This window comes from Phalacrocorax aristotelis, chromosome 19, assembly GCF_949628215.1.
Source record: "Phalacrocorax aristotelis chromosome 19, bGulAri2.1, whole genome shotgun sequence".
NCBI classification, from domain to species: Eukaryota; Metazoa; Chordata; class Aves; order Suliformes; family Phalacrocoracidae; genus Phalacrocorax; species Phalacrocorax aristotelis.
Window position 1 is genome coordinate 7,396,007 of NC_134294.1, and position 25,737 is coordinate 7,421,743.

Genomic DNA, 25,737 nt, shown 5'->3' on the forward strand with positions numbered 1-25,737 from the left:
CAGAGATGGCAGGGTATAAATATAAAACATGTCAGAGAATTTTAATTGCTATCTAGAATTGCTGGCTTCTGCTGTGGTTAGTGCTTAGGTAGATACTGTTTGTGTTTAAATTTTGGTAGGTGCTGGTTGCTGAACTCTCTGAATTATGCTGCTCTGATTCTCCCACCTTGCTTTTGAGCTTTACTAAAATAATTTCAGGTATCCTACAGAGAGGAAGTGGCATTCTGGGAGCTTTGTTGACTAGAATCTTTAAGCTCAGAGCAATCTCTTCTAATAGCAGTCAATCCTAGATCAAGATTCTTTATATAAAGACTTCCCATAGTTCAGCAGAACGCTGATCTGTCTACAAGTACAGTAGTATGAGGTCAGATAAAAATAGGCCACAAAGTATGTCAAAGCATTGTATATATTGGTGAAACATGAAACATCACAGTACATGCTGTATTTGTCTAGGTCAACTGCTTGATCTTCAGTCTTGCATGTTCACATCTAATTCCAGCAAACATTCAAGACAAATTTTATCATTTTAAAAAGTGAATTCTAAAGTAACATTCTTCATAGTGGAATCTTTCCTGCAGATTCTAATGTCTGAGAAATGGGCATCTCCTCCTGCATGTTCCCAGGCACCTATTAGAAATCTTCATTTTCATTAAAAATAGTGAACTTGATACAGACAGCTGTTGCCTAAACTGAAACCAAGACAGGTGTATTCATTAGTAAATCATTGTTTCCTTATCTGTCCTCTTTTTAGATAGCCTTTATTAATTTGTCTTACAATATCTGTCAGAATATGAAAGACGCTTTTCTTAGTGCAAAAGATAATTCTATATGGCCTGCAGTTCAAGAACCTGAACAAAACCTCATTTCTCAAGGCATTGCCTTCTGTTTTCCAGTAGGGAATAACACGTAAGTGACTACTGAACGACCTTCTGCCTTGAAAAACACAGTAACGTTTAGCGAGAGCAAAACCAATACCATCCAAAGGTTTCTAAACTGTTTTAAAAGCAGCCATTCAGATTTGTGTGCCAGTGACAATGGCAAGCAAACTCAGCACATTGTGTCCAGTGGTTAAAGACCTCTTTGCTTTAATAGTTGCTTGTTATGAAAATGCCTTCTGTTCCTAGCATCTGTTTCTTTTTATACAGGATATCAAACCAGTCATTGATGGAATGGATGGAATTAAGATTTCTCAGGGGCTTGGACTCCAGGACTTTGATTTAATCAGAGTTATCGGACGTGGAAGTTACGCCAAAGTTCTCTTAGTTCGGTTAAAAAAGAATGACCAAATTTATGCTATGAAAGTAGTGAAAAAAGAATTGGTCCATGACGATGAGGTAAAAGTCTGTGTTAATTGCATTCCGTTACATATTGTAAAAACATAGTATGCTGTAACAAAAAACATTCAACTACGCAGCTGAGTCTGTGGACAACATATCTGTCATAGTTGTAGTGACTTTTGAACTCATTTGTCATCAACTGTCTGCATGAAGCACGAAGATTAAATGAGATGTCCCTTATTTTAATCATAATTAACAATTATTAATAGCCTTAGCAAAATGCACATGAAAAATAGTCCAACCTGGATGTGCTAATCTGTAAGTGATGAGATAAATAGGGTGGCATTTGGGCATTTAATTGTGAAAGGAAACAAAGACATTTTCCAAGGCAAATGTGTGTAGGTGCAAAGTATTGCCTGTATTTTGGAATAGGAGCTGAAACTGTCTTCTTACAGTCATGATTGCAGAGCTTGTGTACAAGTGACACAGTACTCTGGAATATTTTTTTTCCATGGATGTAAAAATTATGCTACTACCATTTAAGGTCAGTACGGTTTAACTGGCATGTAAAAATAATTCTGTCTGCCACAGAAATCAGTGCTGCATTTCCCGATTATTTTCAAAGTCCTTTGAATTTTTTTAATGCAGGATCTCAAATGCACAAGCTGGGGGCTGGGGTGGGGGAAGAATAGTAAAAACCAACCCTTCCTCTTTTTCCTATAATATTTCATGCTCTTGAAAGGCATAGATTCTTATATCTATTCTACTTCTTTCATAAATGTGATGAACCAGTCACAGCAAGCAAGGAAGGCAGATTTGAACCACCTATAAAACCATTAGACTGGAACCTGCCGCGTTAAGTAATGGAACAGGGGATGGGCAACTGGGGTGCATGTCGTCAGACCACAGCCCTGATAAAACCTGTCAGACCTGACAGAACGGTAACAAGTGTTGTCAGGCTACCAGCTTTATTGGAACGATGCAGAGTGACATGCTCTTGCAGGAGTGGCAGTGCGTACGACAGGGTACATCAAGTGTGACACCGTTAAATATTTGGAGAGTAAAGTACTGTCATCCTTGTGGGTGGAATCCCAAACTCGGTCTCACCTCATAAGGGATTTCTTATACCGCTGTCCTTAAAATAGAAAATGACTTTTTCAAATACAATGCAATTTTTATGCTGATGTTATATTAATTTTGTGCCCTTAGGAAGACGGGATTTCTTGAAAGTAGGATGTTGGAAAAAAACCCACATTGTTTTAAGTACTATTTGTGTTGGTAGCTTCAATAAGTTTCTCTGGCTGCCGTTTTTGTCATTATTCCAGAGGCTAGGATCGGGAGAGTGAAGTTGTAAAGTTCTTCTAAAATACTTCGGCTTGCTCACTTATTTGATGTTTCTTTTTATGACAGAAGCTTAGACTATTGTGTGGTTTATTTACTGTTTCCTTTTTAACATGTCTTTCTTTCCAAGAAGGTAGAAGCTAAAGAACAGTATCATTTAGTGAGTTATGCAGTTGTTCCCGAGGATCAGAGTTGGATGAGAAAAGTCTGTCTTGACTAGCGGCTCTCATAGATAATTACATAGAATACTGAGCTAATATTTTTTCTTGTCTATAAAAGATAGGCTGTATAATGAAATTCTGGGAATTGATAGGAAATTCACTGAGTTCTGTGAATGCCTGAGATATTGCAAGTGATGGAAATTTCACCTAGTGTTTCATGGAGAAAGAGAATTCATTCCATAGCAAGTATCAGTATGTTTAAATTGGCTGGTGCTTTCCACGTAATGGGTGATATTGGAGAGAAGTAAAGATTCTTTTCTAAATGAGATTCAAGCAAATCAACTACCTGGGCTTCTGCTATTAAATTTTTCTAAGCCTAATCTTGTTAACAGTCGTGCACTAGTATAATACTGATGTTCTAGTACACAAGTGCAATAATGAGGGGGTCAGTTTAAAGACCCTTTAAGAGAAACTCGTGCAGTAAAACAAAGTGGACATGCTTATTGGTTTATTTAAAATCGGGGGTTTGGCTCATGTTTAGACCCAGGTTTACCCTTCCAGGGTGTTACATCTTCAGGAGTGTCTGAACACAAAACCTAACAGGTTAATTTGATGGTGATGTTTCTTGACGTCCTTTGAGGCTTTAGTTTCACTAACTCTCCTTGACAGGAAGGCCTGGATTCTCAGTATCTGTGTCTGTTGTCTCCGGATTAGTCGGAAAGCTGGAAGTATCTGTTGGAAATGGAGAATTTTTAGAACAATGATATTACTAGTTTGTTGGTAGTTTTCCGAGTGTTTGCAGGGTGAGACGTGATCGGTGCATTGCCTGAAGTGTGAATCTCTACTGCTAAAAGCAGGTGTCCGTAAGGTTTAAATTTTATATGATTATATGAAAAATTATTAAATGTTTTTTGTTATTACGGATCTGAATTTTGCAGTACAAGGTAAAATCATTTAAATTTTGATAGGTTTTAATTATATGGTATTGCACTGGGTATTCGGGACTTCTCCCTGTTGAAGTGTTAAAGGTAGTCTGTGATACTTTTAAGAAGGGTTTTGGTTGGACAAACTAATCAGGTTTTAGTAGTTTCATTTTGAGTTTCAGATGGGAAAATTAAGCTCAGTTATTTTAACCTTTTGAAAACTGGAGATTCACATTGCTTGTGTTACCGGCATGAGTTGCTTCAGCAGCCTTAGGATCATTTATCTAAGATAATTACACCTATTTCTATGAAGCAGTATCAAATATTGCAGATGTATGATATTTTTAAATGGCTTAAATTCTGTGCAGACCTTTCTAAATGGTTAAGAAACTTCTGAATATATAATTGATTTTAAATGTTTTATAACTTCCTCCAGATTTTAGGGGGTTTTGTCTTTCTGAAGAACATATGTAACAATGACGGTATATGTAAGGGAGCATAGATGTTCACAATTTCTTTTCTGGGAATACCCACAGTGGTTATCCAGCAGGAGTTCTGATTGTTCAATTACTCTATTTCAGGATATTGATTGGGTACAGACAGAGAAACATGTGTTTGAACAGGCATCCAGTAACCCATTCCTAGTTGGTTTACATTCATGCTTTCAAACAACAAGTCGGTAAGAAAGATCTGAAATTATTTTGTTTTGAAAATCTTGATCGTTGTACTAACTGCTTCTCATAAAGCAAACATAACCGCTGCCATCACATGGTAATTTTTGGAAGGAAGCATTAGTATCGTCAGCTGCTACAACAAAGCCAGTTCCAGTGGGGTAGCTTAGCTGGTGTGGTGTGGAGAAGAAGGCAGGGTTTTCCAGGTCCAGATCTGAAGGGAGAAGATGAATGAGGAGGAGGAGGAACTGTGCGCTGTCTTCCTGAGCACAGGCCGCGTGGCTTTGGAAATAGGAGGATGGTCACAGGGTAAAACAGCTTTCTAAGAGATAGGTTATAATACCTGAATCTACTGAGGAGGGCCGGAGCAGTTCTCAGAGGGCCAAACCGTAGTTCTCTGATCTTCAAAATAGCGTAGGAGCTCACTAATAATAGTTTTTAATAATAACTTACAAGCCTGCATGTGTATGAAGTATTTTTACCTACATGAGGCTCATGAGCCCTTAGCACGTCCCTTAGCATGTGTTGATGAAGTATGTGATTTCATTTGAAAAAACGCTTAATAAACTCATAGCTACTTTGAAATACCAGGGGAGTTGTCCTTGTGTGCACAGTCTGAAGTGGATTATTTGCTGCTGATTTGGCAATTGGAATGGGAAGAAAATCAAGGAGAGCTTTTATGTCCATGCTTCTGTATGTCACTGGGGCATTTGGATGTGTGGGGGTTTGGGGGTTGGTTTGGGGTTTTTCGTTTTTCACAGGCACCTGTTCAGTGTTACACTTCTATAATGCCTAGTCCCATATGTATCATAATCAGAAGAGAAGTCGTTCCGTCCAGCTTACTTGAATGGTGTGCAGTGTAGAGTGCAAACAGTTTTAAGAAGTTTTCATGGATTATCTAGTCATTTATCCTTAAGAATAACCACTTGTTCACTACAATGTGTATTATCAATTTTTAAAATATGAAGGCATGCACTGTACCATTTCTTCAGTCCCCAGACTTTCAACCCCTTAATGGTTATAGTCATAGAAAATAGCATTCTCCTAGCAGGGAAAACATAACTAAGGTAAAGGAAGTAAAAAAGCTCTATGAAGAGTGTTCTGAAGGTACATGGGAGTATTTTGGAGCAGGGAGAAAGAACAATCTCCAAAGGTGACTAAGGATTTGAGCAAAAGAAACTTGTCTTGCAGACAGGAAGAAAAAAGAAATTCGATCTTTAGACAACTAACAAACTGTTGTGAAAGGCCCTTTAAGTTAAACTGACAATTCACATCTAATATAAAAATTCAAGTGGTCAGGCAGGATGAAATATCGAGGATGAGGTTTCTATGAAATACTGGAAACAAGAAAAAGGCTGAAGTCAGCAATACAAAGATCCTTTGCATGTCACTTTGGTAGTTACGGTGACATAGTTGAGGAGAAGAAATACGAAAAAAAAAAATATGCTGAATGTAGTCAAAGCTTACTGTACTCCTGTTGTGTCTTTAGGAGTCCTGTTTTCCCAGCCTAGCTTCTTCTTGGAGTGAAACTCCAGATTTTTGTTTGACTTCAGCTGTTTTCCATGGATATAGCCATAATGTCACAAATTCACAATCTGGTTATAGCTGTAATGTTATAAAATCACATTTATTACCTCATTACAGGAACAAAGAGAAGCATGAAACTGAATAAATTCATCAACATCAGATTGTGTTAACGGGCCCGAAGAAAACAAGTTGTAATATGAGAGCAGTTTGTGAATAAGTGTAGTAATAGTTTACTAATAGCAGGGGGGGAAGTTCCAAAGGACCATGTTCTTTCTCTTAAATACAATTTTAAGTAACTTTTCAAGATAAAAGAAATGTGTGCTTAAAAAAGATGCTAAATGTAGCTGTTTACATTGTATGATACTAGTGATGCTTGTTTTATTATCATAATAAAATATGGGCCTTGGGCTCGGCCAGAAGTGCCAGATAAGTGTCTTCCAAGAACGGCAACAATCTGAAACCTCCATCCTGCAAAACCAGTGGTGTTTGAGTAAATCCTTCTAAAAACAGCAAGGATGACCAGTATTCACACACTTCTGTGCCTGAGCATGACTTGACACAAGCAACTTGACATCACAGGTTCTGAGTCGTGATAAAGCATGGGAAGCTTCTAAATAGGATATTTATTGTTTAATTAGTTTAGTGTTTATTTCTTGAGGGGAGGCCACTGGAAGACTTGCAAGCTGGGTTGTGGCCAATAATTTTTCCTGGTTTACTTTAAATTTTTAACACTTTAAGTGTTAATAAATAATCTGTTTTAAGGGGTGGGGGGGGGGCAGGGAATGGGATTCCTCTTTAATTATTACTAGTTACCAGTTAGAATGGTCTGAGAGACTGCAGCACGTGTTTTCCAAATTGAATGTTTTCCAGTGTGTGAATACATGGAAAGGAGTTTTCAAAACCTTCATGGAAAATTAGGTGTATAAAGAAATACTGCCTCCTGGGACAGCCACAGCCTTCGTAAGAAACTCTCACTCAGCATGTTTCTGTCCTGCAGGTCTCTCTGACCTTGGCAGCATTGCCTGGATCATATTTTCCCCAGGATGAAACCTTTCCTGCAAACTGCAATAGAAGTCGTCTTATATGGCTGATTCCATGTGTATTTCTTTCCCCTACTGACTTTTCTCTTGTTTGCTTTGGGAAGACTGTTTCCAAAACTTTTTCTACAGCCTTTCTGTGTCCAGATCTTCCATTTAGTGAATGTGCTATGGAGGGAGTGACAGAAGTGGGTCCCTTACAGTTTCTTTTAATTCCCATTTTTCTACAGCTAGCCTTGGAAAAGTCAAGGGAGGGTGGGATTTCATTATCTGTCCTGCTAGCTCACCAAATCTAATTTTCATCTCTGATAAATAATAAACATATGTGAATGGAGCCTCTCAAGCTGAGAGTAAAGAATTTGAGGACTACCTATACAGATAAAACAGACCTTTTTTTTTATTCTTCCAGGAATGACAGTATGTTTCTTATCAGTCTATCAGGAAGAGTTCAGTGATGGTCATAGGGTTTAATAGAAATAATTTTATATATGTATATTAATGATATCCTAGATCATGTAACTTCATTTGGACAAAAGATTATTGTGTTATATGCTATTCAGATAAAACGTAGATTTTTTTTTTTTTTGAGAGTAAATTTGGGTTACATTTCTGAGTCTTATGTCATCTCGCTTTCAATAGATTGGTTCGAGCTTTTCAGGAACTGAGCCAGCACAAACAGCAAGCTTCAGTTACATATTTAATTAATATCACAAATCCTACAAAGCATATTGATCTCTGTGATATTGCCAGATACTCATTAATTATTGTTAATGATGAAGTAATTTTTAAAAGGTGGTGGTGAGAAGATGGTGGGTTTAGTGGCAGAACTATATCAAAAATTCAAATGAGTATTTTCAGATTTTGCCCATGCAGAAGCCTTGTTGCTGCAGGTGTATATAAAGTACATTTCCTGTACAAAGCTCTTCAGATTTGGTGCTGCAGCTTGGCTAGTAAAAAATAACAATATTTAGTCAAGCAAAATAACAATTCAATAATTATTACATCAGGGTAAATCTGTGTCAGATTTAGTAAGAAAAGTTTGAATTTAAATTTATGCATTTTTTTAATCTTAAAACCTTTATTTTAAATGATCAGCATTGTTTCAGGCGGGCTTTTTTTTTTTCCAGTCAATCAGATGTTGTTATTCAGAGCGGTGCACTCACTGAGCAAATTCTATACTGTGGAATTTTGTGCTGTAGAAGTCAAGAGTCAACATCTTTGAATAAGAGATAGTCACATAACTGTGTTGTTGTTATTCTGTCTTTTTCAAATGAATGACAACTTTACCTTATTCAGATAAACTTTCATTTTTGCCATGTGTCATCTTCTAGCATTCTTCCATGATTTTGCTATTATTTGCAAGTAAGTTTTAAACAGGTCTATATTTCATTATATGCTTAGGGTTTGGTTTTTTTACATCTATCACCAAGGACCTCATTATATAGGCGAATGCTGTTGTCTTCTGCAATGTTTAAATAGTTCTGCAGATTTCACACCAAATAGTAACCTGCTGTAGGCAGCTGCCTCTTTACCTTTAGTGTGGCATTTAAAAAAGGCTAATAACACATAATACGGATCAAATAAGCACTGTCTTTTTTTTCTCTTAAATAGTTTCTGTAACTATAAGAAATCTAGAAGTCTAATTCAAGAGTGGAAGTGAAAATGGCTCAAATTGGAAGGATAGGAATAGTTTTTCTTGAGAGTTTCCTTGGAATCCATTAACTGTTTCATATTTTCTCAGATTGTTTCTTGTCATAGAGTATGTCAATGGGGGAGATCTTATGTTTCATATGCAACGGCAAAGAAAACTTCCTGAAGAACATGCAAGGTATTTTACTAACACGCTTATAGTGGGTTTTTTCTGTTGTAGTTGTTTAATGTTGTATGAAATGTTTTCCAAACCTTATTCCACAACAGAATATGAATAGCAAAGAAAGAACGAAAGGTTGATTCTTAAGTTTAGAATGTACTGCCCTGGGAAGAAATGTTTTGTTTGATTCGAAGGATATGTATTTTTTTTAAAGAAAGCAAGTATTTGATAAGCAGTAACAGTTATTGCTATTTACTTTTGTTTATTGATTCATATTTAGGTAATACTGCTTTGATCTGTTGATAGAAGATATAACTATTCTACTTATTTTGGTCTTATGTTGAACTAATATAGTGTTGGTAGGAGAAGATGAAAAATCTATTTTGCATGGTGTTGCACTACATAAAGGCTCATTGAAACTCTTAATAAGCTGAAAATACAGATCTTCTGTGTCACTCTTGGAATTTTCAGGAAAAATTTCTTTAGGATGTAGAATAAATATTTTCTTAGTAGAATGAAAAAAATAATTTCCTATACTTTAAGCAGTGGTTTTACGATATGAGATCAGTGTCCTTACGAATAAGTGTAGCTTCTTTTTGCTATGCTGTTAATAGAAAAAAAGCTGGCAGTACAGCGATGTTTTAAGAATAGATTTTTTAATTGCAGTAGCTTTTGTACAAATTTAATGGTAATATGAATTTTTTCCACGTTAATTTCAGGTTTTATGCTGCTGAAATTTGTATTGCTCTAAACTTCCTACATGAAAGAGGCATAATCTACAGAGATTTAAAACTAGACAATGTTCTTCTAGATGCAGAGGGTCATATCAAATTAACAGATTATGGCATGTGCAAGGTAGGATTTTGCTTACCTTCCATTCATCACTTTGTCGTTCAGTAGTATATCTCTCTCTGGTTACGCTTTCAAGTCAGATACTGCATCCAGTGGTGTTAAGAGAAAACTGAGAAAAGTTACCTTTATCTTAAGACTAGTGTTCCTGAGCCCAGAATTTGGTTGTGGAATAGGGACTTTAGACTGAAAAATGACTGTCGAAGAATACAACCACATTTGTAACTTTTTCCTTTGTGTATTTCAAGAAGTTTGGCCAGTTCGCCGAGGTAGTTTCTTTTATCTATTTAAGTTTCCTATGCAGCCCAAGTTAGAAAATTTAAAAACATATTTTCCATCTCTTAGTAGCTGTGCTTCTGTGACTATGAATTGCATTCATCATGCTCTGTGGCTGGGCCGTGCAGATTATTAACCAACAGGGGCTCTCTAGTGTCTCAGCTCTTAGGCACTGAGAGGCAATTTAGAGAGCATTGCTTTCAGAGCACCTAGTAAAGTGTAGCACGTACTTAACACGATGCAAAGGAAAGCAAGAAAATGTTAGTGGAAAATACAAGTATAGAAGATACTGAATTTAGAACTTAGGTGTGTAAAGCTGGAATGTGAGGCGTGACTGAAATGGCTGTAATCTGACAAGAATTCTGCTGTCCCCTTAGAGCTGTTGATCTGATCTCAGGTATCCCTGTTATTACCACCCTGTTTCTCGCTACTGTGTGAACTGAGATTAGAGTCCAGTCGATTCCTTGGTGAGAATAAGTTTCTGAAGCCAAAATTGCAACTGGCTTTGTGTTGATTTTTAAAAGTCCAAGGATTGAGTGTATAATACTGATTTTTATTCAGCTTATTTCAGAAAATGGTTATGGCATCTTATGGTGGGGTAATGAGGAAAGGTTTTGTCATTCCCTCCATAGAATAGATGTTGCACCAATTCTTAAGAAAGCTGGGCTAGAATGTTTCTCCACTATCAAATCGTACGGGTTGTGGGGCTTCACTTGGAATGCAGCAGTTGCATAAAAGTTTGATTCCTTCTTTCCTAAAAATGGAAGTTTTTTCCCAACATCTGTTTGAAAAGGACTTCCAAATTGGTTTCATCTGAAAATTTTTAGATGTATGTGAAAATAGTCAGCAAAATGTTGTTACAAATGTGTTGTGACTCAGTTTTAATCAGTTCATTTCCTGAAGACAAGCTGTGAAGTTGTAAGCCAGCCTTGAGCACTATGAGTGTTTATTTTGCCCTAGCATTGACGTTTTTGAAAGGATGGTCTTCAGGCTCCCTAAGTTACTTGGCTTTATAAGTCTAAGGGAAATTCCTGGAAAAGGAGGTCACCTTTTAATGTATGAAATGATTTATGCACGTAGGAAGGTTTGGGCCCTGGTGACACTACAAGCACTTTCTGTGGGACACCAAATTATATTGCACCAGAGATCCTCAGAGGAGAAGAATATGGTAAGCTGTGACTAAACAATTTGTAGTTATAATAATTCAGAAAGCAAAGTTCTAGTTGTACATTGGTTCAAATAAAGCTTTTTAGATTTCCACACTTTTGTGCCATTATACGTTAATAAAATTGAATGTGTATTATACAGTTAAATTTTTTTCTGAAATGGTAAGGTTATTTTAGTTTTCTCTTGCAATCACTCTGTTCAGCTTTTTTTTAAATCATACTTTCCCTGAAAAAATACCTATTAAATGATATTGTAGCAAAACCAAGTTCACTCCTTGAACTTGACATCCCAGGTACTATTGTCCTCCAGACAAAGCTATGGAATGCTGTAACAAAAAGTTATTGCTCATACAGAAGTCAAAAGTGTAATCTTTTTATAATCAGTGTTGTTGTTTGTGAACTGATCTGATCGATAGGTTGAATCTGTCGTTCAGTTATAAGATACTATAAAGTTCAACTTAAATACACTGAATTTTCACTGAAGCGTTGCTGTCTGGCAGACACCTGCAAGCTCCTGTACAGGTCACCTTTGTAATCCCAATTCAGAAAACTCTCTCAGGTCCCATCCAGTGACAGGGTACGGTCACGTTGTCTGTGGCTTCAGTGAAAGTAGAGAATTTCAGTACTTTGTAGAACCAGGCCATTAATCTTCATTTATATGAGGAAAAAACCACCTAAATTCAAGCAGTCCTGGCTAAAAATCTGCTCTGCATATTTCCAGGGTTCAGTGTGGACTGGTGGGCTCTCGGTGTGTTGATGTTTGAAATGATGGCAGGAAGGTCTCCATTTGATATTATAACTGACAATCCCGACATGAACACTGAAGATTACCTCTTCCAAGGTAGAGTCATCTTGATATTTTTTTTCTTTCTTGGGGGAGAAGTAATGAAAATTACAGTTCCAGTAGGACAGTTAGGTTTTCCTTTTCCATTGTTATCCCACAGCTGCCTGTAGATCTACTGTAAATACGGGGCCCCAATATTTCCAGTTCTTCATCCCAGGAACTTATTTTATTGAACTTGGATAAAATAGTCTGGCATTAGGAAGCCTTCTTCAGACAATGAAATTTTTTTTTAAATGTCCACAGTTCAGAAATAACAGACAGAAATTGTACGGAATGGTTACTTTGTTAGAAGGCAGCCCACAGGCCAAGGATGACCTTTAAAATTCAGTGCTACATGAGAGGATAGGAGGTTCTTTCTTCACAGAAAGATGTCAACCTGTAGTTTTGCTCCCGATAATTTCATCAGAAAAAAATTTGGAAGTTAATGTAGCTTTTTACAGTCTTACCCTTCAAGAACAGTGATGTATGATTTTTTTTTCCTAAATGAAAGGAGTAAAACTTGCCATATTTATTACAGTTATTACAGTAGGAACTCTGTAACAGTTTGGGGAATTGTGAAGTTGCCTGCTCCCTAATATGCAGAACCAGTCTTTGAAACTAGTTACTGCAATTATGTGACAGAATCTGCCATGGTGGTCTTGGTGAGCCTCCTAGGAAATCAATTACTGTTTAAAATCAAGTTTTTCCATACCCTGAGGACACTGAAGAAAGTTGTATTCCCTGTTTCTACTACAAACAATAGAAAGAGATAATAAAGCTAACGTTTCTTTGAGGAAATCTTGAAATGTCAGTAACAGTGCCTTGAATTACTGTAGCACCTTTTGTTTGCGTTATTTTAAATAATTACTGTGCCTCCCATTTTCCAAATGGTAACAGACTTAAATGATATAGTGTTTGTATTGAAATCATGGTCATGAATATAAACCAAAAGACAATATTGCTGTTTTTCAACCTGTCACAGTTATTCTTGAGAAGCCAATCCGGATTCCAAGGTTTCTTTCTGTCAAGGCTTCCCATGTGTTAAAAGGATTTTTAAACAAGGTAAATAACGTTCTCTTATTTTTAGCATCTAAGATCTGGAAGTCAGAGCTTCCTGTCGAAAGTAACAGAGTTAAGAAGTTAATCTGCTTACTGCCGAGAAAAATCTATAAAACCTTGGTATCCTGTACGTTTAAAAACCCCCACTACTTAGTTGCTAATTTACAGAGGGAATTCCACAGCACAGACTTGACCTAAAAGCCTGCACATAGTGGAAAAAAATAACTACAGGCTTGTTTATAAACTCTTCCTGTAATATTTACTACTCATTTAATAAAGCTGATTGAAATCTGTAGAACCATTATAATTTTTAATGGAGAAAAGGATGTGAATTATATGTTACTAAATAAATACAGGGGTTTTTTATTTTAAGAAGTTGTCAAATATCATTTTAAAATGGAATCTTGCCAAACTTCATTAAAAAAAGAAAAGAAAAAAGGATGAAAATTCCCTTGATAGCCATAATATGTGTGTCTTAGCAGCTGTTTGCGTAGTAACAGGGAATGCTGGAGTCACGTATGTAGACTCTTGACAAACGGGGACTGTAATTGGTTGTATGTAATACAAGTTTCTGTTTTCCGCAGGATCCCAAAGAAAGGCTTGGTTGTCAGCTGCAGACGGGATTTTCTGATATCAAGTCTCATACATTTTTCCGCAGCATAGACTGGGATATGGTAAAAATAATTATTTCTGTTTATACATGTTCAAAAGGAATAGATTCCTTTAGTTTATTAATTGCCTGTATATGTAACAAGCTCATTAAAAGCAGTGAAATGTAATTGCGTAAATGTAAAAGATATATTTACATTTATGACATAATGTAATGTGACATAATATAATGGAAACAAGCTTTATTTCATGACCAGAAGTCTGGCTGGCTTCCAAATGTGAAGAATGGTTACAACTTGCAGGTCATATTTCTAAAATATGTGATGAATTTTAGAGAACGTTTTAAAAACCATGTTAAAGAATTGGTGGAACCACTTATTCCTTGGTTTCTATTTGGAGATTCTGCAAACCCACGCGCTGGGTTCTTCCGTTATAAGATTTACCCAGCGTACATGCGATGCGCGTTGTAGCGTGAAGGACCGTGTAGGTTTCCAGTATCAGAATTCAGTGCCTTACTATTCTGGGTGGTCACTCCATATAGCCCTATTAGTAAACATTTCAAGCTCCATTGAAAAAGGAAGCGTGGACTAGCAAAGACAGCCTGCTGGTCTGCTATTCCAGTACCTCATTTCTCTTGCTGATTAGAAACCTTTCTGCCTTGACAGCAAGGTTAGGCGTGAATTAACACAGCCAACAGACTGGGTGAAGTGTCATGAAACCAGTTCAGATACAGCTGTGGAAGAGGAGGTGCTTCAGATACACAAAGCATTTTTAGTCTGCTTCTAGTACATTAAAAAGAGAAATACCGAGTTTACAAATTATGCAATTTTTTAAAATCAGTAGAATAATTCATGTAGGTAACAGGGTTTAGTAACATGAGTAGGCGCGAGTAGGATCAGGTCTTTTTTTTAAGGATGTGGCTTGGAAGCAGTGTGGTTATTTGAAATGGTTCTCTGATCATTACTTTCAGGTTTTCTTCATTACTGCTGGTGTGAGGGAAGTTTTCAGTTCACAGTGGAGTAGGTGACTTGCATTTCAGTGGTCGGCAGGCAGAAAATTTTATTGAAGTTGTAGTTTTTTAAAAGCTTCTATTACTCGGTAATTGTGCCTATTTCTGTCTTCATTGTAGAAAACCATCACAGAAATTACATTGTTACATTTATTGACACCTGAGCAATAAAGCAATTCCGTCAGGAACGCTGCCTTCTCAGCATTATGTTTTTTAATACGTGACAGTGGAAAAAAAAAACGCACATAACGCTTTCATAGTCCTAGGAAGTCCAGAAGAAATGTAGAAACAGGCAGGCAGCAGTGCCTGTAGCAAGGTGAAAGAGGTTCAGAGGGGAGAGAACTGCATGATCGGACTCTCGCTTTGAAGCCTGCCGTTCAGACCTTCGCTGTTAACGTTCTTCAGAGAAGACATTCGCTACATAAGGAGCCAGTGTGTTAAAGTACCTGGTGTTTACCAAATTATTCATATAATGAAGGCCGTCTTTAATTTTGTCTGACATCCCTTGTTCTGTGTTCTCCCTTAAGCCTAAGTGTTATTTTTCATCACGTTAGCTACCTAGTGGTGCTGTAACACAGCTTGCTTGGGCGGAGCACGAGCGTCAGGTACTGCAGGATTTCTGTGCTCTTCCGCAGAGTTTTTTGAGAGGGAGGGAAAGGGAGAAGACTGGATTTTTTGTTCAGTTGTTGTCATGGTTTAGCCCTGGTCAGCAACTGCGCCCCACCCAGCCGCTCGCTCGCTCCCCCCCTGGTTGGATGGGGAGGGAATGGGAAGGGTAAACTGAGGAAGCTCCTGGATTGAGATAAAGACAGTTCAATAAGTAAAGCGAAAGCTGTGCACGGAAGCAAAGCAAAACAGTTCATTCCCTCCTTCCCACGGGCAGGTGGGTGTTCAGCGACCCCAGGAGAGCAGGGCTCCATTACACGTAATGGTTACTTGGGAAGGCAAACGCCATTGCTTCAAACGTCCCCCCCTTCCTCCTTCCACCAGCTTCATAAACTGAGCATGATGCCACATGGTATGAAATATCCCGTTGGTCAGTTGGGGTCGGCTGTCCTGGCTGTGTCCCCTCCCGGCGGCCCGTGCACCCGGCAGAGCACGGGGAGCTGAAATGTCCTTGACCAGTGTAAGTGCTGCGTAGCAACACCTAACCATCTCCGCATTATCACCGCTGTTTCCAGCACAAATCCAAAACATAGTCCCGTACTGGCCACTGCGAAGGAAATGAATGCTATCCCAGCTGAAACCAGGACAGTTGTGTAAGAAACTCTTAATTGCAGTTGGTACTTCTTGGTTAACATTTATGCTGACTTGAATTTTGATTTTTTTCTTTACCTATTATTTTTTTTTTCTTTGGGTAAAAGCTTTGATATCAAACATCTATTTAAAAAAACTAATGGGAAGATTTAGGTTATTTGTGCTGTTTTGTGATATGATTAGGACAGTGCTGTTCAGGAAGATCTAAAATGTGAGATAAATTTTAAGTTAAATAACTAAAGAGTGTGGGAAAATATATTCAGGAGAAAATGAAAAAATATTTGGAAAGCTTTTTTAATTATTAGAATTTTCTTTGAAATGCAGGTGATGAGTGGAAAAGATTTTTTTGACTTAAAAGCTTCTCCAAATCTTTCCAAGTTGAAATGCAAGGGAGCAAGAGTCTAATGCTGACTAAATTTTGACTAAATTGACTAAATTTCTATGTGAAGCTTGAGTTAAATGGAAAAAGAAATAATGGTGAACACATACACCGTAAACATTTTGTTTTTCCTAGTATTAGTCATGTGAGTTGTGTTTGGCACAGCTAAGAACATCTTGGATTACTCACTCCGCATATAGGATGGCTTAACAGCGTTCAGGGAAAGTACCAAGATAACTTTGATTGTTTCAGTACATGAAGTCTATTCTTATCCTAGCTCCTGTTTTTATGGTATTTATCCATTATGTGCTGAAAAAACTACAAAGCCAGGGCTGCTGCTAGCTGTGTACAGAAGCAGTAAGGTTTTTTCTAGAGCTCTTAACATGTTTTCATTCATTTTCTCAAGTGAAAGGCTGTAAGTTCACTATAACGTTTATTTAAGGGTGCTTCTATGTTTTACTGAGTATAACATCAGAGGCAGCCTGATATTTAACACCTAGTTTGTGCCTTGCTGTTGAGATGTTAATGCGTAGCTCCACTGACTCATACTCACCGCCCTACTTCACATTTTAAATATTCATTTTGCTGTTTCATGCTGCCATTCTTGTTTGGGAGGAGCTAATTTTGTCTTCCTTACAACTTTAGTTTCATGATGCTTTCTAAGACCTGGTAACTGATGGGATGTTGATGTGTCGAGATTCACTGCCCAGTTAGTCTCATGATTTCCTCCGATCTCCATCTGTACTCATCATGCTCTTGTCTTAAGCCTGGAATGCAAGATTTTTCTTATTGATCACCTTCTTGGTGGTTACTTTGTGCCAAGTATAATAAGCTGTGCTGGCCTAAAACCAGGTTTCCTACCCATTTTGGTAATATAAGTAATAGTTTTGGTAGGTGATAACTACTTTTCACTTGCATTATGCTTATGCTTACCTGATTTATTTTTAGGTTAGGATATGGAGATTGTATCTTCGGCTTTTTTTTAAAACTGAATATAATTTTTAGAATTAGAACGTTGGTGTCTGTGCTACTACAAATTTGACTCCATGACAGGTTTTTGTCTGCACTGCTGTAGTGGTAAGACTTTCAGGTTAGAGGCTAATTCAAGTGAGTTATTTTGCTCTGTGTAAATGTGTTGCAGTTAATCTGGCAAAAGTGTCCCTTCCTGCTGAACGTAATCAGTAGCTTTCCCAGACTTTTGTGCTTCTATTCCTAAATTGCAAGTTTTACTACAGTCTTACGTCCTCTGCAACTCTGTAGAGCACTAAATCAGAAATCTGAGTCTTAAGCCCTAAGTTACAGTTGCAATTTTGATTTATGACCTATGATATACCAGAAATAAGTCTCCTCTAATTGCACACAAATGCTGTTCCTCAGGAAGAGAAGTAAATACAAGGCGCTAACTCCTGTATTGCAGCAGTAAGCATCTGTGTGGGAGTTTTTCAGTCCTGAGTGTAATCTACCAAGTTAGAGAGAACTTAAATGATAGAATTATTTATGGGCTTCTGTTTTCAAATGCAGAGCACTAATTATACTGGTGTCTCTTGCCTGGCTTGTGTATTACTTACGTATTTTGACATTTCTCTCTAGTAGCATTTAATGTAGTTGAAGTTGTAGAGTTCTTTTGTTAATTATTACGGAAACTGTTACTATAGTAACTTATGTCTGGTTTGAATATGTGATGCTGTTTGTGTAAATTTGGCTTTTGTTGTTAGTACTGTTTTAAAACAGAAGCCTTCCCTTTTTTCCTATGAAACTGGCCTATAAAAGATATCAAATTAAGTATTTGAGAAGCAATGCAGTCAGTATATGGCTGTTTTAAATAGGGAAAAATCTACTGTTTACATTTTGAATAATTCCATCTTAAAAGTGACAATAATTTTTATATAGCCCATAAGAATGACCAGGAAGATTCAGAAAAATCTTACACTGGAAGGTAGTGAAAAGATTTTCTGGGAGATGTACAATTTGCCCGTTTTACTTGGCACGTTCTGGGGAGAGCCCATGTGAACGACACACGGACTTGATAGCTCAAGTATGTTACTGTTACTGGTGGGCAGCGACAGAGACCTCTGCAAAACGCAGCTGAACTCCGCAGCACGCGGGCGTGGCAGGTGTAATGTGCTCCTGGTAGCCGGAAAACCTTCTGCGGAAAAAGTCTTCAAAGGTTTATTAATGACGTTGACGAGTATTCAGTGTTAGGTACAGCTGCAGGGTATGAAGCATTTGCAAGGCCTTTAAGAGAATTTGCAGATCTTGGCGTGGAAGATCCCTGTCTTGTGTGCACCATCCAGACCTGCGAGGCAGTTGGAGCCAGGGAGGAAGTTCACTGAGTACACCATGAGGATGTGCAGGAAGAACAGTCTCTGGTTAGGAGTAAGTCTGGAAAAGGGAGGAAGGCTTTTTGCATCAGAGCTCTTGGATAATGGTTGACCCTCTTCTATTACCGTAAGACTCCTACCCCTAGGCTCAGAACGCTGGGCCCAAAAAACTTGCACTTTAGCGGGGGCAGGTTTTTTTGATCAGTTCATCAAATTCAGAGATCACAGAGAACGTTCCAGGGAAATCTTAAAAATGCAATTAGTTATGATCAAAATGGTTTTTCCTCTTTCCTAACTAGTCCCAGCCTTTTTACTGTTAATACTATAGGCCTGCAAAAACATACCACCACCACCCTAACTAGGGAGCCAGAGAAGTCAGAGCTGATGCTTTAATCTTGGGCAGTGATCTGTGATGGACTCTGGTAAGGGGTCAGAAAGACAAAATAGTCGTTCATTTCTTCCTGCAGGAGTTCTGACAAATGACAGATGACTTTTTTATTACAACAAAATTTTTTAAATTTACTCATCATAACCATAACATTTTCTTATAGCTTTTGACGGCTTTTGAAATGTTATTACTATTGCCCTATACGATTATATTTGGAAATTTAGTTATACAAACTCTGTCTTTTTACTGAAGTTAAACAACATCATTTTAATCTCCTATCTCTTGGTTTAATGGACAATAAAACACTGAACTGCTGTTAAGCAGATGGTTTAAGTACCATCGATCGCTGTAAAAATGTATTTTACTGAATTTGTTGTAATTGCAAGTAGGATATGATGAATGTGATCCGCATGTGAATACCGTAAGGATGGAATTTAAGCCAGGAACAAAGTGAGACAGAGAGCTAGAAAGATCCCCAATTGAGGTGGTTTGTCAAAAGGTTTTGGAGCTATTTTTAATTTAAGTATGGTTAAAATCTGTGCAAGCTGTATATTTTGTATGTGTTTTACTGAATGTGTTTCTACAACTGTAAAATCATATAAGTGGGGTGATTTTGCCTGTGATAATACTCTTTTAAGTAATGATAGGAAAATAAGCTAGTTTTCTATCCTCTGCAGAAAAGCATGAAATTGTTCCATCTTCTTGTGACTGGGTCTCTTATGTCTGCGGTGAAAAACCACCACTTTGCTCACTCATCCTGTTCTGGAAATGCTTTCACGCAAGTTTGTTCAGCCACACTGAAGCAGATACCATGTCTTGAAAGGAAGCAGGACCGTGGTTGGAACTATAGGGAGAAACCAGCCTAAGTAAGGGAGTGCAAGAGTTCAGCCTTTCCTGAAATTTATCCAGGAAAATCCCTGTTACCTCCCTACAGGTTAAAGGGCTGGATTCCTTGAAGAGCTTGCTTTCTTCCTAGGCACCCTGAATAATAAAGCATGGATCCTACATAAATGCATGCTGAGACAGATTACTTGCTCTTGTTTTGTAATAACACAGATATCTACTTTAAAAGGAGAAAGCATAATGAAAGTTTTCCTGAAACAGTGTGGAGGTCTGAATTGAAGTACATATATTTCCTCTCTCATCCCAGAAGAGAGGTTGTCGAGCGATCTGGCTGGATAACTTGTTAATTCTCAGTGGTACCGGGTGACCCTCATGATCGCTGAATCTGTTACTGAATTTCCTGTACTCGGCGCAGACTATTCCAGGCCATCTGTGGAGTTCTGTTACTGTCTTACAGGGACCAAAGAAGGCTAAACACGTCAACACAAAAAGACTGCATTTCTCACTGCAGAAAAATTAGTACTTTTCACAAACCAAAGTAAATATTGTAACTTAGTGAGACAGATGTTGAATGGGAAGTTTTAACCCGAGTCTGTGTTGGAAATTCACTTATTTAAAAAAGCAAAAAGGGGCAGGGTGAGGATGTGTATCCACAGGAGATTTTTTTTCTGTATTGTCAGGGTGCTTTAGTTAGCTGTATTTGACTCAAAAGTAGGAAACGTCTGGAAATTGCTGCTTGATTGGTGGAAATAGTAGTGTAGAAAACAAATGGCAACCTAAACAGTGCGGTGAATTGTTTAAATCTCAGAAGAAGTCGTGGTCAGCATGGCTGATGAGACAGTTCAGCTTTACTCAATGAAGAGAGTGCAGACACGCTGCGAACTGCAGAGCTGCTGTCTCCTTAAGGTGGATCTCACCTTACTGGCAGCTTCACGGTGACTAATATTAAAGGGGAAGCTGGGTTTTGCTTTTGCGTGAGCAGGTACCAAATGATGTTTCAAAAAATTAAGAATTACACCTGGTACTAAATAGTCTAGCATTGAGGATGTCTAACTTGTGAAACAGGAAGAGAAGGCTGTCTGCTTCCTTCCCAGCAAAAGGCACGTAGTGGTTGGCTGATAGCCTGATGAATGGACTTTAATTTTTAAATGAAAACGATGAAAACAAAACTTGTTAAGGAATTTCAGTCTCCATACAAACCCACATATTAAAACAGGCGTGTCGCTTTGTCGTTTAATATTGTTACCACGGAGGATGTGTTGCATGACAACGAATTGATTTTTTTTGTGGGGTGTTTTTTTTTTTGTTTTCCGTTAGTGTCGTTTGGTCTCTTCCAAAGGGAGTTTTGAATGCTGATTTTTCTATCTGATATTTCTCTAGAGGAACGGTGACCTCCAGTGGCCAGCAAGGCTAACCCAAACTGTATATACCACATAGGCCATAACAGATCAGAATAATGATCAAGTCTGATAGCCTGTCTCTATCAAAGCCAATACCAGAAGCTTCAGAGGAAGGTAAAAATGGTTCCGAATGCTCCTAGCCTACCATGTTTCTATAGCGATAACTAACATCCTTGCGGTCAATTTTATGTCCTGTAGCATGAGTATTGGTATAGGTTGTATAGATGCATAGCTCAGAAATAATGGTCAGAAAAATTTGTATTTTAACCACAGTATTTTAAGTACAAATTTCTGTGGTGATAAATTATTTAATATAACGGGGAGGGTGTAAGTGGGTTATACTTTCTACAATTAAAACAATCTCCACAATTCAGAGAAGGCAGGAAGAATTCACTTAACCAGAGCTTCATTCTGAAGTAACTAGCAATTTATTCTTTCGTCAATTACTTGCCTGTTGGTGTCATTATCAAAAGCATAATTTCTAGTGGTGAATGACTTATGTAACATAATTTGAAATCTTACTCTAACTCTCCCTGACAATGTTTTCCCTGCCCATATGTAAAACCGCAACTTTGCACTAGGTTGAATTCAAGTTTTATACAGAATTTTCAAGTAATTTCATAAGGATCTTAAAGTTATTAAGCTTAATTATTAATAGTCTGACTTGCTGTTACCAGGGAAGGCTAAGCTCTCGTTTATGCAGAGGCAGTATAGTATATTGGAGGAACAGCCTATGGCTTATCTGGAAGCTTTGAGTATTGTTACTATTACAGCGTGAACTCAGTTACACCAGTTCTGGCTGAGGTTCTGTGGTCGTATCTTTAAGCCACGCTGTTGATATTTTCTCTTTTTGTTTCTTCCCCTGAGGAGAGAAAAATAGAGTTGCTGTGGCACCTTTGTCCCTTTGTGGTCTGACCACAGGGTTCCCTCCAGCGGGAATAGGAACATCACTTTTACACAGTGCATTCGCAGATGCCTCCGAGCGATGCTGTTACTCAAATTTACAGCTCCCTTTCCTTTCATTGGCCGTGTCGCTTCCAGTTCTGCCCGAGCATCCCCCTGCTCTATTGCAAAGGGATCCGTGCAACAAGTTTCGTACCTCTGTTCTGGTATAGCTCTGAGATCTTTCTTTACAAAGCCTGTAGCAGTGCCACGCTGATCCTGTTCACGGTCCTGTAATCTCTGCTTAGGCGACCCACTGAACAAAAGACGTGATGGTAGCAAGCACCCTCTCTTAGTGTTGGAAACCTGGATTTTTACCTCAAGTTTTCTTTTGTTCTTCTAATTAGTGCTTAATTCACTACTGATGAATGGGAAAAACAGATTCCGAACTGCATCATACACAGGAGGTCCCTAGGGTTTTGTAAGACCATTTCACACAACTATGGATGCAAAGAATAAACCTTGAAAGCTCCTTTCTGGAAACAGCAGTGCTGCCAAAGGGGTTATAAACATTACTCAGAAAGGATGCTGAGAGATGGGTGTGCCAATGCTGAGAAACAGGATTCACGGGCTTTTTGCCTTCTTATCTCAAACTTTTGTATCATTTTCTTCTATGGGCAAAGTAATGACCTGAATCCTTTATGGGTTCAAGATTGGTGTATGTAGTCGGAGCCTCCTTAAATTAAAGGAGCTTTATATGAACGCAGCATGCCAATTAAGCAAATGTTTTGCAGAATTGGCGTTTTAGATGGTCGTAAATAAAAGAATTGTGAAAATACATGGTTATCTATTATGTATAACATAGTTATGGTTGTAACAATTGCTAAATTGGCAATCTGGGGCCAGATCAAAATTTTCACTTTCTTCAATGTTCAATAACAGCTCTTGAAGTGTCGCTGCAAGAATTGCATTCTTTTTATAAAATACGAAACACTGGCATCTATAAATAATTATTTAAAAAGAACTACGGTTAGTTTAAAAAGCCCGTTTAATGAGGCAGTATATGCTAGCATCCTCGTTGACATGGTACATTTACTTGCCAGTTCAATCACTTGCCATGCCTTACTCTGGACTTAGCATGCTGGTTATCGTTTCAAAGCTGGGTTTCTATTGAAACTGCTTTCTCAGTCTGATGTGTGGTTTAGGACCCAGCTGTGGGACTTTTCTAAAATCATTTTGGAGCATGAGAGTCCATGGTAGAATTTTTGAATAGAAAAATTAGAATATTCAATCAAATATTTATAAAATAAATAATAAGCATTGACATTTTGGAGACAAAGGTGAATTTTTCAGGCAGTGTTGATGTTTCTGTCAGTACTCCCAAGGACAATTTGCAGCTGTGCCTGATCCTCCAAATTCCTGAGGCTTGGTGTGTATGTCTGGGAGTTCACTGATCTGAAAGTAAATATATAAGCTTGTTGGTTTGTAGAATTTAGCCATTTAAAATTCTTTTAATTAAACCTTTGAATGGCAAGTTGAAAATGTCTGATTTCTCTTCCTGCCTTTTACTGTTTTGATGCCTGTGTTTTACTGTTTGAAATAATGACATAGTTGTATACGATTTGGGAACTAAACCTCCAGTGATACTTCTTGAGTGTGCCACATTGGGCTATAAAAGAAAGAATCTAGATTGTGAAGAGGAATTTAATCAAGCTTCTACGACTTTGTAGAATTTAAAACTAGTCTCAACTCCATTAAATCAAGCAGAGCCTCAATTTGAAAGGTTTAACGTAACTCCCTTCAAATGCTTGTTACAGCAATAATATTTTTAAATAGAATTGTGAAGGAAGAGGGACTTCCATGCTGTGCTGGTCATTTACCAGTTATGACCCTAATAAGTTCTGAGCTGTTTAATCAGTTTTTGCTTATTCTGAAGGCAGGTAGATCTCAATGATGCTACATAGTTTTATGTGAAAATGAGCATCCTGGTGGATGAGACCGATTTTTAGTTCCCTAGTGGGGGAAAACTGCGAAGTCAGCTTTTATCTGTTCCGTCTCTCAAAAGCAGCTGTCTAATAGGCTGCTTGTCTTGGCTGGTAGTCAACCTATGTTTCTTGAGTAGCCTCAAAAAAAAAAAAAAAAAATAATGGGGAGATGGAGGTGTGAACATGGGAGGAGATACGGGGTGTTGGATGCAGGGGAGCTCTGGAAGCATTGTGGTCGCTATTGCGTGGGATTTGGGAAAGCTAAGGCCAAACGTAGAGTTGCTTATCTCTAAAGTACTAATTTTAGTCCAGTCCAGGTGAGTGTCCAAAGTCACTGCAGTAGCTCCTTTAAAGAAATAGGTTTTCTCAGAATAAATGGGCACGCAATATTGAGTAAATCTAGAGTATTCAGGAAAACTTAACTGGTTACTTGTAATTTGGGACTCGATGATCCTTATGGGTCCCTTCCCACTTGAGATATTGTATGGTGCTATGATTTTTTTTAATGTCAATTTGTGAGCTAATTTTAGATCTCAGTATATGACACTTCCTTATTTAATGCTTAGTGAATACGATGATTCTTTACTTTCTGAGCTAACAAGATTTCTTCATGGCCAGTTTGCCCATGAAGAGTTTTGCAGTACCTCTCGTTAATATGTAGATGTGAGGATCTTGTAGTCGGAATGAAAGATACTATCAGTTGGTCTTAGTTCTACTATTTTTCTGTCGCTGCTTACTGTGGCACGCAGACATTTTGGTTTTCTTATTATTTCTAACTAGCGAGGCATCAGAAATGCATAAAGGCAGAGCTTACACTTCCTGAAACGTTACACTTTCTCATACATAATTCTTCTTAATGCCTTCCTGGTTACCTTTGTCATATTCTATCCCTGAACTATGTATCTTTAGTGTAAGGCATTACCTCAGCATATTGCCACTGTGGGCATGAGTATTTGGTCAGTCAGCTTTCCATGAAACACACAGAAGTTTGTAGAACAAACTTAACTAAAATCATATGTTTTAAGCAACGTAACGTCTTTGAAATGCTGTGGGTTTCTAGTTAGACTAAAAAGCGTTTGAAAAATCAGCTGTTCTGGTTGTGTGTTACCAAAGCGGTTCAGCTCGTGCTGGTTTTATTATTTAGGTTGCTGTCTCTGATGGTGAGCAGTATTGTTTATCTATTATTGATTTTCCCAGAATATAATGCATTGAAGTAGCTTGTTTGCTTGTGGAGGAGCTGAGCGGTGGCTGTGACTTGGCTGCTGCATAGTCAGCTTCGTACGTGAAAGAACGAGTCTGAATGTTCCCCAGGCTGTATGGATGGGAGAGAGGCAGCTGATGCTGAGTTGCAACCCATGAATTTAAGCATCAATTGAAATAATATGTTGCACTTGAGGGTTTTTCTTCCCTCTTCATGAGGCAGCAGAGAGCTGGCTTTGGTTTGTTAGGCAGCCCTTGTATTAGGGTGCAGCGTGAAACCACAAGTCATGGTGAAGAGGATTCTGTTCACAAGAGTGAGTAGTGTATAATTAATAACTTCAGGAAAAATGTGAGAAGTGTAAATCCATTCGAATAACACATAGTCAATTCTACAAGAGCTCCACTGGTTCATTTTATTTAAGATGCTTCATATTCTATCATATTTCAGCTGGGAGACTCAGTAATATGGTAGATCTAACACGTAGCAAACATAGTGTTACTTGGTATTACTTTTGTGGTAAGAAATGATTTAGCTGGCCTTGCG

At 37.9% G+C, this 25,737-nt stretch overlaps 1 protein-coding gene across 8 annotated transcripts in view; it reads left to right on the forward strand.

The window, feature by feature from the left end:
* The window catches only part of PRKCZ (protein kinase C zeta), a 69,815-nt gene that overhangs the window by 39,219 nt on the left and 4,859 nt on the right, over window positions 1-25,737 (forward strand). For 7 of the 8 annotated variants that reach the window (XM_075114310.1, XM_075114304.1, XM_075114307.1 and 4 more), the window contains 8 exons: window positions 1,146-1,334; window positions 4,284-4,381; window positions 8,679-8,765; window positions 9,467-9,602; window positions 10,953-11,040; window positions 11,760-11,879; window positions 12,844-12,923; window positions 13,505-13,594. In XM_075114310.1, the coding sequence (XP_074970411.1) occupies window positions 1,146-1,334; window positions 4,284-4,381; window positions 8,679-8,765; window positions 9,467-9,602; window positions 10,953-11,040; window positions 11,760-11,879; window positions 12,844-12,923; window positions 13,505-13,594 (888 nt within the window). Of the gene's footprint in view, window positions 1-1,145; window positions 1,335-4,283; window positions 4,382-8,678; window positions 8,766-9,466; window positions 9,603-10,952; window positions 11,041-11,759; window positions 11,880-12,843; window positions 12,924-13,504; window positions 13,595-21,106; window positions 21,209-25,737 lie in introns of those variants that run through there. The other variant, XM_075114309.1, reaches the window with a different exon arrangement.